The sequence below is a fragment of the Zootoca vivipara genome, chromosome 12 (genome assembly GCF_965207765.1).
Source record: "Zootoca vivipara chromosome 12, rZooViv2.hap1.1, whole genome shotgun sequence".
In the NCBI taxonomy this organism is placed as follows: domain Eukaryota; kingdom Metazoa; phylum Chordata; class Lepidosauria; order Squamata; family Lacertidae; genus Zootoca; species Zootoca vivipara.
In genome coordinates, this window is record NC_142595.1 from 42,970,135 (window position 1) to 42,985,438 (window position 15,304).

Here is a 15,304-nt window from a genome sequence, read left to right on the forward strand (position 1 = left end):
GCTTCCAAATCAACCTATGGTGTGATTGTTCTTGCTATTTCAGTAATCATGTTAGAAGAGTCAAATTGGTGACTGGGAGGTAGATTTTCAGTCAATATGGTACTATTCATGGTCTCAATATTAGTGTTCCTGCCTTATATGATATGCAGTGTTCCTGTTGCCACATACACTGCTGACACTCCTCTTTCTATTATGCACAATTATTATCATTCAGGAGATCTCATCATTGCTGGAATTATTTCTCAGATCTACATGACATTTGATTCAATGGATTTCAGAGGACATCCATCTGAGAAACTGATTGATGATATCATGTACGAAGTAGCTGTTTTTAATCATATCATAATATCCACAGGCGTTTTGATCTGATGTCTTTGGGTTTATGTGGGTGGGGAGTGATTGCCAAAAAGACAGTCGATCTGCTTTTAGATTCTTCTTGGATGCGGCTGCATCTCAATTTTTTAAGTTAGCTCTTTCACTGTAGGATTCAGGATTTCCATGCCACAAGTTATAATTGATGGAGGTTGGCAGGGATGCATACGTCATTCCAGCCTACCTACATCAGTGAGGTGTAGATAGGCAAAACTTTGATCAGGTTTAATTGCTGTTTGAAGTACTTAATTTAACATTGGAATGGGAGAGATTATCAGGGGGTTTGGGCTGGGTGTTCATCAGTATGCAGATGATTCCCAGCTCTACATCTCTTTCAAATCAGAACCAGTGAAGGCGGTGAAGGTCCTGTGTGAGTGTCTGGAGGCGGTTGGAGGATGGATGGCAGCTAACAGATTGAGGTTGAATCCTGACGAGACAGAAGCACTGTTTGTGGGAGACAGGAGGAGGGCAGGTGTGGGGGACTCCCTGGTCCTGAATGGGGTAACTTTGCCCCTGAAGGACCAGGTAAGCAGCCTGGAAGTCTGGCATGGGGGGGGGGGGGATGGCCTTCCGGCTGACTGTCTGCCGGTCCCTTCTTCCACTGCTCTCTCTCCCTCCCCCTGGAGCAAGGGCTCTCTGATGCTGTCAGAGCCTTGGTTCTCCCTTTCTGTTTCCTGGCTCTTGTAACCTGATCCTGTGCTTGACTTACTGCTTGGAGAGGAACTCGACCTGATGAGGGGGGGGGGTGTTCCCTGTAAGCCTTCCCCCTTACAGTATACTTTTACACTCTCATTATTGCCCTAGATAATATTATTCATTGATTCTTCATTCACCAAGCTACTTCTCCCCCCCCAATAAATTCAATGCATTGTTGACAATGATTTAGTTGTTTATTTAGTTGTACCTTGGCTGTTGTTTCTGTGGGTTTCCTTTACCATGTGTCCAGCTAGACTTTTCCAACCACAGATTGTGCTTGCAGTCACTCCCACAATACCTGTTCCAGTAAACTGGAATTTTCAGGCTTCTATTTAATCTCTATAATCCTTATATTTAATCAATTGTGTGATATACAGCATATGTAAACTATATATGTAGATATGCAACTATATAAATATATAGGTATGTATGCATAGCACTTTCTAAAATTCCAACAAGTTGAAATCTCCAATACAGGAATGAGTACCAATGTTTCTTCACAATTCTCTGCACTGCAAACATATTATCTTTGTGTGTGTGTGTGTGTGTGTGTGTGTGTGCGCGCGCGCCCACCCACCACAAGCAATGTTATTAGCAGGCATATATTGAAATCAAATGTTACACATTTTATATTCAGAAGCCGGTGCACTTTGACACAGCATGCCAATCCCATTGCAGACTCTTTTTCCAAAACTATCAGCATATCTTGGCCTTGGTATATGCTGCAAAGGAGATCAATGAAAATCCACAAATGTTGCCTAATATTACCCTGGGCACACACATCTATAATAGCTATTTCCAAGCAAGCTGGACCTACCTCGCTTCAATGGACCTTCTCTCCACACAGGGAAGATTTATCCCTAACTTCAAGTGTGATGCCCAAGACAACGCAATAGCTGTTATCACAGGACCAAATTCTCACATCTGTCATTTCATGGCACACATTCTTAGCACCTACAAGATGCCACAGGTAGGATGTGCTTATCAAACATGGATTTGCAACTAATTTATTCCCCAATTCTCCTCTCTGTGAATTTTTGTTTTTGGAGGTAGAAAGCACCAGGATTGAAGCTGTTTATAAGTCAAAAAGATGTAATCAAGGAAAATAATTCTTCTCTTTATTTCATTTGTGGGGATATTGATGAATACTTTCTCTTCTTGAGTAGGTAGTTCCCAACCAGCTCCAGAAACTTGTGGATATGATTAATTGTCTAGTTCTTAGTTTAGGGTTCAGATTTAGTTGTGATACTGAAATTGTATATTAGACACAAACTCCCCTATCTCCCAATTTTTGTTTTTGTTTCTTAGCTTGTATATGGCTCTGCTCCAATGACCAATGGCAACCCTGAAGCTGTTTTCTTCAACCGGATGTTCCCAAATGAAGACCATCAAACATGGGGGATTCTTCAGTTGCTGCTGCATTTTAAGTGGACATGGATTGGTGTGGCTTATATAAGTATTCAAAGTGGAGAGAAATTTATACAGAATGTGCTTCCCATGTTTTCACAAAGAGGTATATGCTTTGATTTTATAGAACAACTGCCAAAAGAATCCTTTTCCAGTAACTTTGATGAAATGATGAATGGCTTTTCTCGGGTAAACAGTATTGTTCTGAGGAGCAGTGCCAGCACTGTGATCATACATGGTGATGTTCAGTTCACAGTCATTCTTAGAACGAGTCCAATGCTTGCTGAATATGATGGCATAAAAATGAACAGTAAAGGTAAAGTCTGGATTATGACAGCCCAGATGGAGTTCACATCAGTTCCCTTCCAAAGAATGATGAGCTTAGAGGCCTTCCATGGAGCTTTATCCTTTGCAGTTCCTTCTAAGCAGGTATTCGGATTCCTGGAATATCTTCAGATGAAAAACCCTACCTTGGAAAAGGAAGATGGTTTTATCATGCTCTTTTGGGAAAAGGCATTTGAATGTTCTTTCCCCACGGATGACACCACAGATGAGGAAATGTGTACTGGAGAAGAGAAGTTGGAGACTCTTCCTACCTCTGTTTTTGAAATGAGCATGACTGGCCACAGCTACAGTGTCTACAATGCTGTCTATGCCGTGGCGCATGCTTTGCAAGCCATGCATTCATCCAAATTCGGACACAGAGCAATGTCATATGATGGGAGAGGGATTCTTCTAAAACAGCAGTTGTGGCAGGTAATATTCTAAGTGCCTTTCAATGTTGTTCCCCAACTCCACAATCTTTGTAAAAAAATAGGGAAGTCAGCCGTGGGAAGGTTAAGCCAGAGAATCAGCATACTGTTTTGTAATGAGCATGACTGGCCAAAGGCAATATGTCAATGCCAGCCACATCTTTATTACTTAAATGCAAATGAAGAGTAATGGATGGAGAGAGGTGGGTGCTTCTGATTCTACAGCCATGGCAACTAATGTCCTGAATGCATATCTACAGAGGAATCCATCATAAATGCATATTCAACCGAACGCCATTAAATGTCTGTCTACATCTTAGGGCTGGAATGTTGACATCTGACTGGCATTTTTGCCATAGTTTCCCATCTGAGCCAATTTGATACTTCTCCCCTGCATTCAGTTCCCAGTGAAGACTATGAAACAACTCACCATTGTCAGACATAATCTTTTTTGCCAGTGATGTGTAAAAGAGAGCTGTATTTCCATTCTTCCAATTCATTTTGCTTGTTCATGAGATCTGATTTCTGCAAGCAAGACCACTAACCATAGTTTCCAAAAGGTCGAAACCATCACTATATTTGCCTATTATTGTGCATTTATGATTGCATGTTGGGGTCCCCAAAACCACCCCTCAAAATAATTCACACCACAGACAGAATTTATGTTTTGGGTTTTTGGCATGAATTTGGCCACAACTTTATTAAAATACAAAATAAGTGAGTGGTTGCGTAGGCATTGGTTCTCCAACTGTCCCCTAAGGTCAGAACTAAACTAGCCTTGTCAACAAGGGGAAACCCTACAGGGAGAGACAGGGAGCCGGGTGCTTGGCCCTGCCCTCAGGCTCCCAGGGGCTCTCGCGCGGCCCTGGCCCCTGACCGGAGGTTACGGACACTGCATATCGAGCCCCTGTATTCCTGACCGGAATTTCCCCAACACTCAGGCATTAACTTGAGGGGCCAACACAGTCAACAAGACCCTCATACAACCAAAATAACCAATGCCTAACCACCAACTTTACAAGTTGTGACCATTTGCTATGCAGTAGGCAAAAAACAGATGGCACCAGACAATCAGCCAAATAGAAAAATTCCAACCAGGCCCCTGCCAAGCAGACGACCCCATGATAGGCACAGCAAGGTCAACACAGAGGCCTAAACATAGGGAGGGAGGGCGGGTGATCCGAAGAACGCAGCCAAGAGGAGGAACAAATCACGTGCTTCCCTTTTATACCCCTGGCTGTCCCTCAGAAATTGAAACATGCTTTTCTCCCCAACAACACCCTGGATCCAATCAGAATGGTGGCCAACTCACAATAGCCCCCACCCCAGTAACTCAGGGGGAGTTTGTTAGGCCTCCACCACAACACGTGCTCTCGATGGAGAACCTGCATTGTGTGTCTTGCTTCCATTTAGATTCACCACTATCTGAGAAGTGCCTCGTTTAACAACAGTGCAGGTGAACAGGTTACTTTCGATCAAAGCGGGCAAGTTGTCGCTGGGTTTGATATTGTAAACTGGGTCACATTCCCAAACCAATCCTTTCTCAGAGTCAAAGTTGGAAAAGTAGACCCCTTGGCTGCCAAGGACAATGGGTTCACCATTTCTGCAGATGGCATTGTTTGGCCAAGCATCTTTAACCAGGTAGGTCTTGTGCAAATTTCAGCATTCAGGAGGATGTCTCCAACCTGGTAGGAAAGAACCTGAACCATTAAAAAACAACAACATGGGTCTAATTGTGGCTTTAACAGGGGAGTGAAAACACAGCCATCATGCTAGTACTCACTGCTAGCTTTATCCTCCATTAATTTGTTCTAATCCTCTTTTAAAGCCATCATTGTATCCTGTACGAATAAGTGTCACATATTTTCCTAGCTATGCAGATAGACAGACTTCCTTCTATGTGTCCTGAATGTTTCAACATTCAGCTTCATTGAATATCCCTGAGTTCTAGAGTTATGAGAACATTGGACCTGAATTTATTTGAAATTGTAATTTGTTATTTTATTTATACAACTCTCTCACTTTTATTATATATCCAGTTGTTCTTAATCTGTTTTTATAGTGTAGCAAATTTCTTAAGGAAGCCTCATGAGGAGCAATTCATTTTTTTAAAAAAATAAATTTTATTAATTTTATACAGACAAAACAAACAAAACATACAATATAGCACTGTCCCTTCGTTTTCCCTCCACCCACCGGTCCACCTCTGCCACCGGTAGTACTCGTGTGCGTTAAGAATCAAAGGGGTCCATTGTAAGTTATGAGTAGCAATTCATAAACAAATTGATAAACAAACAAACAAACAATAATGATAACTTATTGTGCCTTTATCTGCTTTGGTGCATATTAAGAGGTCTTACCTGCCCTGCGATTAGCAATGGTGAGAAACAGGATCCAGAACTTCTTCAATAAAGAAAATCACTAATAAAATATTTGGTCAAACCGTTTGTAACTGTGAAGAAACCACTGAAATATAAAACTTCCAAAATAGAATTTATGGCCATTATAAAACATTTCTGCTTTTATTTATTGACAGGGACAACCCCTTTCTGTGTGTAATGACAATTGCCATCCAGGGTATAGGAAGATAAAGTTGGAAGGGAAGCCATTTTGCTGCTATCGTTGCCTCCCATGTCCTGAAGGGAAGATTTCAAATCAGAGTGGTAAGAAATGCAATGTAGAGCACTTCTTCAAATATAATGGGCAGTATCCAACTACTTAGATGTGCTCGGATAATGACTTTTGAGCTTCCCCTCCCTCATCTCGTTGTTATTGTTGTTGTTGTTGTTGTTGTTGTTGTTGTTATATCTATACCACCCTATACCCGAAGTTCCCCTTCATGGATCAATGCCTTGTCGTGGCGAAGGGGCTTGAATAACTCAGAGAAGCTATGAGCTATGCCATGCAGGGCCACCCAAGATGGACAGGTCAGAGTGGAGAGTTTTGACTAAACGTGATCCACCTGGAGAAGGAACTGGCAAGCCACTCCAGTATCCCTGCCAAGAAAACTCAATGGACAAAGACAACAGGCATATAAAAGTTATGACGCTGGAAGATGAGCCCCTCAGGTCGGAAGGCGTCCAACATGCTACTGAGGAAGAGCGGAGGACAAGTACAAGTAGATTCAGAGCTGATGAAGCGGCTGGGCCAAAGCCGAAAGGACGCTCAGTTGCGGACATGCCTGGAAGCGAAAGGAAAGTCCGATGCTGTAAAGAAAAATATTGCATAGGAACCTGGAATGTAAGAACCATGAATGGAGGTAAGCTGGATGTGGTCAAAAATGAGATGACAAGAATAAATATCGACATCCTGGGCATCAGTGAACTAAAATGGAAGGGAATGGGCGAATTCAGTTCGGATGACTATCATATCTACTACTGTGGGCAAGAATCCCGTAGTAGAAATGGAGTGGCCCTCATAGTCAACAAAAGAGTGGCAAAAGCTGTAATGGGATGCAATCTCAAAAATGACAGAATGATCTCGATACGAATCCAAGGCAGACCTTTTAACATCACAGTAATCCAAGTTCATGCACCAACTACTGCTGCTGAAGAAAGTGAAATTGACCAATTCTATGAAGACCTACAACACCTTCTAGAAATGACACCAAAGAAGGATGTTCTGCTCATTACAGGGGATTGGAATGCTAAAGTAGGGAATCAAAAGATAAAAGGAACAACTGGCAAGTTTGGCCTTGGAGTTCAAAATGAAGCAGGGCAAAGGCTAAAAGAGTTCTGTCAAGAGAACAAGCTGGTCATCACAAACACTCTCTTCCAACAACACAAGAGACGACTCTACACATGGATATCACCAAATGGGCAGCATCGACATCAGATTGATTATATTCTCTGCAGCCAAAGATGGAGAAGCTCTATACAGTCAGCAAAAACAAGACCTGGAGCTGACTGTAACTCAGATCATCAGCTTCTTATAGCAAAATTCCAGCTTAAACTGAAGAAAGTAGGAAAAACCACTGGGCCAGTAAGATACAATCTGAATCAAATCCCTTATGAATACACAGTGGAAGTGAGGAACAGGTTTAAGGATTTAGATTTGGTGGACAGAGTGCCTGAAGAACTATGGATGGAGGCTTGTAACATTATACAGGAGGCAGCAACGAAAACCATCCCAAGGAAAAGGAAATGCAAGAAAGCAAAATGGCTGTCCAACGAGGCCTTACAAATAGCGGAGGAGAGGAGGCAAGCAAAATGCAAGGGAGATAGGGAAAGATACAGGAAACTGAATGCAGATTTCCAAAAAACAGCAAGGAGAGACAAGAGGGTCTTCTTAAATGAGCAATGCAAAGAAATAGAGGAAAACAATAGAATGGGGAAAACCAGAGATCTGTTCAAGAAATTGGAGATATGAAAGGAACATTTCGTACAAAGATTACCATAATCAAGGACAAAAGTGGTAAGGACCTAACAAAGGCAGAAGACATCAAGAAGAGGTGGCAAGAATACACAGAGGAATTATACCAGAAAGATATGGAGGTCTCGTACACCCCAGGTAGTGTGGTTGCTGACCTTGAGCCAGACATCTTGGAGAGTGAAGTAAAATGGGCCTTAGAAAGCACTGCTAATAACGAGGCCAGTGGAAGTGATGATATTCCAGCTGAACTATTTAAAATTTTAAAAGATGATGCTGTTAAGGTGCTACACCCAATATGCCAGCAAGTTTGGAAAACTCAGCAATGGCCAGAGGATTGGAGAAGATCAGTCTACATCCCAATTCCAAAGAAGGGCAGTGCCAAAGAATGCTCCAACTACCGCACAATTGCGCTCATTTCACACGCTAGCAAGGTTATGCTTAAAATTCTACAAGGCAGGCTTAGGCAGTATGTGGACCGAGAACTCCCAGAAGTGCAAGCTGGATTTCGAAAGGGCAGAGGAACCAGAGACCAAATAGCAAACATGTGCTGGATTATGGAGAAAGCTAGAGAGTTCCAGAAAAACGTCTACTTCTGCTTCATTGACTATGCAAAAGCCTTTGACTGTGTCGACCACAGCAAACTATGGCAAGTTCTTAAAGAAATGGGAGTGCCTGATCACCTCATCTGTCGCCTGAGAAATCTCTATGTGGGACAAGAAGCTACAGTTAGAACTGGATATGGAGCAACTGATTGGTTCAAAATTGGGAAAGGAGTACGACAAGGTTGTATATTGTCTCCCTGCTTATTTAACTTCTATGCAGAATTCATCATGCGAAAGGCTGGACTAGATGAATCCCAAACCGGAATTAAGATTGCCGGAAGAAATATCAACAACCTCAGATATGCAGATGACACAACCTTGATGGCAGAAAGCGAGGAGGAATTAAAGAACCTTTTAATGAGGGTGAAAGAGGAGAGCGCAAAATATGGTCTGAAGCTCAACATCAAAAAAACCAAGATCATGGCCACTGGTCCTATCACCTCCTGGCAAATAGAAGGGGAAGAAATGGAGGCAGTGAGAGATTTTACTTTCTTGGGCTCCTTGATCACTGTAGATGGTGACAGCAGTCACGAAATTAAAAGACGCCTGCTTCTTGGGAGAAAAGCAATGACAAACCTAGACAGCATCTTAAAAAGCAGAGACATCACCTTGCCGACAAAGGTCCGTATAGTTAAAGCTATGGTTTTCCCAGCAGTGATGCATGGAAGTGAAAGCTGGACCATAAAGAAGGCTGAGCGCCGAAGAATTGATGCTTTTGAATTATGGTGCTGGAGGAGACTCTTGAGAGTCCCATGGACTGCAAGAAGATCAAACCTATCCATTCTGAAGGAAATCAGCCCTGAGTGCTCCCTGGAAGGACAGATCGTGAAGCTGAGGCTCCAATACTTTGGCCACCTCATGAGAAGAGAAGAATCCTTGGAAAAGACCCTGATGTTGGGAAAGATGGAGGGCACTAGGAGAAGGGGACGACAGAGGACAAGATGGTTGGACAGTGTTCTCGAAGCTACGAACATGAGTTTGACCAAACTGCGGGAGGCAGTGCAAGACAGGAGTGCCTGGCGTGCAATGGTCCATGGGGTCACGAAGGGTCGGACACGACTGAACGACTAAACAACAACAACATACCCGAAGTTCTGTTCATGAACAGCCCTGGAACCTTGTAAATCTACTCTGGATTTTCCCTCCGCCCTCCAGAGCAGGTAAGAGTTAGATGTGGAGATAACACAGAGAGAGAAGAGAACCCTGCATTTCATTGCACAAGCAGAAATTATTGCTGCAGTGCATCTAATTTGTTTCTGACTGCCAATTGGAATTAATAATCCAAACTATTGATGTATATATCAGGCTCCACAGGCATTGATTGATTGATTGATTTTTTTAATTTTTGCTATTTCAAAGGTGACATAACCATTGCTGATGTAACAAGTGACGCCACTGTATCTTTTTTGTAACAATTTCTGTAAGGGCTTTATGTGGGTGGTTTATTTATTTATTTTTTAAAAAGTTGTTAACTTTTAAAAACTTTTTAAAAAAATTTAAAACAAATTTTATTAGGAAAATTCAACAATATTACATATATATTACAAACATATTACAAGCCTAACCTTACATACAATATTTCATACATTCTTATTTGGAAATACAATACTGACTGCACACATCTACATACTCATTTCCCCCACCACCACCCGATGTGATAGACTTCCAATCACATCAGCTCTAATTTATTTTACATTCCATTACTTTCTCTTGCATACTGTTATCTCTATACACTTCTTATCCTTCTTTACTATAAATACTAACTAATACTAATTAATATTTCATATATCATTTTCATCTTCCTGTTTCTCTATATCAGACATCCCCAAACTTTGGCCCTCCAGATGTTTTGGACTACAATTCCCATCATCCCTGACCACTGGTCCTCTTAGCTAGGAATCATGGGAGTTGTAGGCCAAAACATCTGGAGGGCTGCAGTTTGGGGATGCCTGCTCTATATGTTTATTACAGAACTTGTCTTAATCTGATATAAGTTCCAGCTTTTCAATATACTTTTTAAAATATTCTTTAAACATCTTCTATTCTTTATCCGTTTTTTCTTTTGAAACCCTTCCAACATTCCCAATTAATTTGACCAAATTATAATATTCTATGAATTTTGCTAGCCACTCTGTTTTCGTTGGTATCTGGACACTTTTCCATTTTTTTCCTAACAGTAGCCTCACAGCCACTGTTGCATATAGATACAATACCTTGTCTGCTTCCTTTAAATTTACTGGCACTATTCCCAATAGAAATCCTTCTGGCATCTTCTTGAATATTCATTTAAACATTTCATTAAAAATAAAATCCCAACATTGTTTAATATTAGCACAGTCTCACCAAATATGCATCATGATTCATGATTCAAAAATGTTTTTAAATGTACCGTAGTACTATATTTTGTTGTAAGGCATCTGAAAGCTCAGGGGGAAGGGTTGGTAATAAAGTAAAATAAAGCCAATCAAATATAATATAGAACATGATTTCAGAGAAATATGGTGGAATTCATTATAACCAATCTGATGACTGAAGGCATTCCCGGATCACTGCTAATTTGATATTTTTGGCAGACATAATACTGGGTAACGAAATAATCCAAAACATAGGGCATCTGATCTGCATGCAAAAGGTCCCAGATTCAATCCCAGCATCATCGATCTGAAATGCTGGAGAGCCTTGGACACTCTGCAGAGAAAATTATGAGCCAGGGAGATCAATAGTCTAATCTGCTATAAGGTAGATTCCTGTGTTCCTGTGTTATGAGAAGATTTCCCCAATATAAATACACTTACTTACTATAAGGAAGATGCTTCTTCTACCAAATGAAACAGCTTCCTCCAAGGGAGAACAGTAACTGTTTGAAAAAAAAAAAAACTCCACTGAATGTAATTTGTTGAAGAAAAAAGCTTGGCTTTTACATTTATGTGAGCTTCCTTGATTCAGGACTTCATAGTACTAACGCTTAAATACTGCAGTGCACTATGTATTGCCGTTTTTATTTTAAAGAAAACCATGTTTTCCTTTCCAGACATGGATGCGTGTTTTCAATGTCCAGAAGACCAGTATCCAAATGACCAACATGATTCCTGCATTCCGAAATATACAAGTTACTTATCTTATGAAGAACCTTTGGGATTATGTTTCGCTGTTTCTGCTCATTCCTTATCTGTTCTCACGTTTTTGGTACTCAGAGTCTTCATTAAGTACTGGCATACTCCCATAGTCAAAGCCAACAACAGGGACCTCACCTTCGCACTCCTAATATCCCTCCTGCTCTCTTTCCTTTGCGCTCTGCTCTTCATTGGCAAGCCTAATAAGGTGACCTGTCTCCTTCGACAAATTACTTTTGGTCTCATCTTCTCAGTGGCGGTTTCTTGCATATTGGCCAAAACCACCATAGTGATTTTAGCTTTCATGGCTACCAGGCCAGAGTCCAGTATCAGGAGATGGGTGGGGAATAAATTGGCCATTACCATTGTTCTTTCCTGCTCCCTAATTCAGACCAGTCTTTGTTGTGTGTGGCTGGCAACATCACCCCCATTCCCAGATCTAGACATGCGCACAATGACTGAAGAGATTGTGCTTGTATGCAATGAAGGTTCAGTCACCATGTTCTACTGTGTCCTGGGCTTCATGGGCTTCCAGGCCACAATCTGCTTCATTGTGGCTTTCCTGGCTAGGAGATTGCCTGACACGTTCAATGAAGCCAAGTTCATCACCTTCAGCATGTTGGTCTTCTGTAGCGTATGGTTGACCTTTATCCCAACCTACCTGAGCACAAAAGGGAAATACATGGTGGCTGTGGAGATCTTCTCCATTTTGACTTCTGGTGCTGGGTTACTGCTCTGCATCTTTTCCCCCAAATGCTACATTATTCTGCTTAGGCCTGACTTGAACAAAAGAAAACAGCTGATAAAGAGGCCAAACTGAAGGAATTTAACTTTTCTTATTCTTTACTTTGCTCATTTCAAACTTGTGTCTCCATACACACCTGCAAAATACTAAATCATGTTTAGATGAAAAGCCCATCAGGGCATGTTGATTATTCAGGTGTGGTAGAGCAGGGAGATCATATGGAATAATGGGCATGGCTGGCCTGTTATGTGAACAATCTCCTATGGTAACAAATGATTACCTGGGAACTTACTGTCTTCAGAAAGTGGGACCTGCATATAGATTAAACTACCATTCACTTTCCCTGGACTTAACCAGTCCCTCATCTCACCACACTTTCAAGACATTTTTACTCTCAAGGGACAACCCTTTTGTCTTTCTTTGCCTCTCAAACATTCCTGTCCATCCTTGGACTTTTATGTGGCTGCAGAGCAGAATGGCTGATGACTCAATAGCTGAATTAATTAAGACACTTTTTCCATTGGAATGAGCAGCTTGTATTATTTGAAATCCCACTTGATTAGACAATGCATCCATACATTTATGCGTGCAATTCAAAGGCTAGATTTGTATTATTATTAGTACACAAAGCTGGTGGTGTTACTGTTGGTTTGCTCTTATATTATTGTTTGTAAAACACCATATGGTGTTTATATGCATATTGGAAACCACCGAGAAGTTTTAAAAGCAAGGAAATGCAAGCATTTCAAGTGAATTTTGTAATAAAGCACAGGACTTGTAATGAACATCTGAGACTGGTGATTCTTGATCATATTTGGATCTTTAGTTAACAAAACAACAACAACAACAACAACAACAACAACAACAACAACAACAACAACAACAACAACAACGGTTGCCGATAGTCACAGTCTTCTTCCACATTTTTTGAATGCTGATACCAAGAAATGGAAAAGAAACACAGAGTTGAAATACAAGAGATATTCAGGTGAGGTTTAAGTTTCTTGCAATAGAAAACTTCCATTCTGAAGAGTGAGCTGCCATCAAAAAGGTCTATTTCATTCTTCTCCTGCCCAAACTTGGTGCAGAAATAACTTTTTTCTGGGGGTATGCAGGGGTACGCATACCCCTAAACATTTTGTGAATCTTTGTACTTTTGTCCATTTACTGTATTTATTTTTCCTGATTTGAACTATAAAATGGTGATTTTCTTGAGTCAAAATGAGAGTTCCAATAAACATTTTTAAAGAAAAAAAGGACTGGAAATAAAATGGTAAAAAAGGTTATCAAATTAGTATTAATACTTGTTGAAACAGGACGAAAACTAAGATGGGCATTGGAGCTTTGCATGCTAAGAGAATGGAAGGTGTTTGTAAAGGAAGCAAATTAGATTGCAGGACAGCTAAATAAATTCTTTACACCTTCTTTCACTGTGTAGGGTATACTGCAGATACTAGTGCCTGAACAGATATTTCCAAAAGAACTCTCAAGTAAAAAAAGGGGGTGAATGTCCAGACCTTCCTGGAAAACTGCAATTCACAAGCCTCTCCTACTTAAGCTGGTCTTGGAAGAAGGGGCATCAAATGTACTTGAGGGCTGTATTAAGCCTTCACAGGAACAGATCGCCCATGAGGCACTATGCAATGGTTTCCTCAGGGTGGCAGGTTCCTAAATATTCCCGGTGCTCACTGAGTCCTCTTGCTCCTCTGCAAGTTCAGCTGTGTCCCCCTACCATGACAATTGAACTGAATGACAGAAGTATTGGCTCACGTGTCCCATAATCATCAAAATTGCCATGGCTAATTCTAGTGTGGTGTAGTGCTTAAGAGCGGTAGACTCATAATCTAGGGAACCGGGTTCACGTCTCCGCTCCTCCACATGCAGCTGCTGGGTGACCTTGGGCTAGGCACACTTCTCTGAAGTCTCTCAGCCCCACCCACCTCACAGGGTGTCTGTTGTGGGGGAGGAGGGAAAAGGAGATTGTTTGCTGCTTTGACACTCCTTTGGGTAGTGATAAAGCGGGATATCAAATCCAAACTACTGCTCCTCCTCTCCTCCTTCTATTTCATTTCAAGTCCTTCCTTCTGTTGTGACGTGGGGTTTGTGATTTCAGCTCTCTTGACAAAACATGCTGGAGACAGTTCTCTAGTAACAGCTCTTTATTAAAGTGAACAAGACTGACTGTGAGGGCAGGAAGGCTACATTTATAGGGACAGGGAACTAGCTAGAAGGGGATACATTTTGGAGGGAACAATATCAGGCAATCACAGTGCTGCCTTTTGGAGGGAACCAATAAGACAGAGGATCCAAATACAGCAGCTTAAATGAACCAATAGTAGCTGTACCCTCTGGAACCAAAAGGCAGTTACTTTATCCTAATGCAAATACAGACAATAATAATACAGAGATAAAATCCTTTGACTCAATACACAACACCTTCCTTCCTTCCTTCCTTCCTTCCTTCCTTCCTTCCTTCCTTCCTTCCTTCCTTCCTTCCTACCTTCCTTTCTTTCCCTCCGTCCCTCCCTCCCTCCCTGCCTGCCTGCCTGCCTTATTTTTCTGTTGGCCTCATCTTGCTTCATAATAATTGAAGTTCCCATTTGAATTTTGCTTCTTTCTCATTTTGTAAATCCAGCCCAAGTTTGAAAAATCAATCTTTCTTTTCTTTTCTTTTCTTTTCTTTTCTTTTCTTTTCTTTTCTTTTCTTTTCTTTTCTTTTCTTTCCTTCCCTCCCTCCCTCCTTTCCTTTCCTTTCCTTTCCTTCCTGCCTTATTTTTCTGTTGGCCTCATCTTGCTTTTTCTTAGCTCACCTGCCACTTGCAATCCCATAAATGACCACAGGCGGCTTCTATTGAGCTGTAATAACTACATTTCCTCTGTACTAGCACAGAGAAACTACAACAGTATTGACTCATGCAGCCTATAATCATCAAAATTGCCATGGTTAATTCTACTTCTTTTCAAGTCCCTATAGATTTCCAGTGAACACGGCAAAACAATGAAGTCTGAATGATGTCGTTAATATTCCTTGCTCCATTTGGAGCTGGGTCTAGAGACAGATTTATAGCCTTCCACCCTTCTGATTATTTTCATTGTCAGGGCTTCCAAATCAACCTATGGTGTGATTGTTCTTGCTATTTCAATAATCATGTTAGACGAGTCAAATTGGTGACTGGGAGGTAGATTTTCAGTCAATATGGTACTATTCGTGGTCTCAATATTAGTGTTCCTGCCTTATATGATATG

The 15,304-nt window shown here is 41.2% G+C and overlaps 1 protein-coding gene across 1 annotated transcript; it reads left to right on the top strand.

Moving 5' to 3' along the window:
- Positions 1–186: 186 nt before the first annotated feature.
- On the top strand, positions 187–12,133 carry LOC132593060 (vomeronasal type-2 receptor 26-like). The gene is made up of 6 exons (XM_060281819.1): positions 187–314; positions 1,861–2,038; positions 2,377–3,231; positions 4,641–4,868; positions 5,764–5,890; positions 11,232–12,133. The coding sequence occupies exons 1-6, from the start codon at positions 193–195 to the stop codon at positions 12,131–12,133; spliced, it is 2,412 nt and encodes an 803-aa protein (XP_060137802.1). The 5' UTR covers positions 187–192.
- The last annotated feature ends 3,171 nt before the right edge of the window (positions 12,134–15,304 follow it).

Excerpts from the sequence above, each read along its gene's own strand:
- LOC132593060 (XM_060281819.1), top strand. The coding sequence starts at position 193 with ATGCACAATTATTATCATTCAGGAGATCTCATCATTGCTGGAATTATT. Across the intron at positions 315-1,860 it reads AAACTGATTGATGATATCAT|CTATTTCCAAGCAAGCTGGA; the intron begins GTACGAAGTAGC and ends CATCTATAATAG. Across the intron at positions 2,039-2,376 it reads GCACCTACAAGATGCCACAG|CTTGTATATGGCTCTGCTCC; the intron begins GTAGGATGTGCT and ends TTTGTTTCTTAG.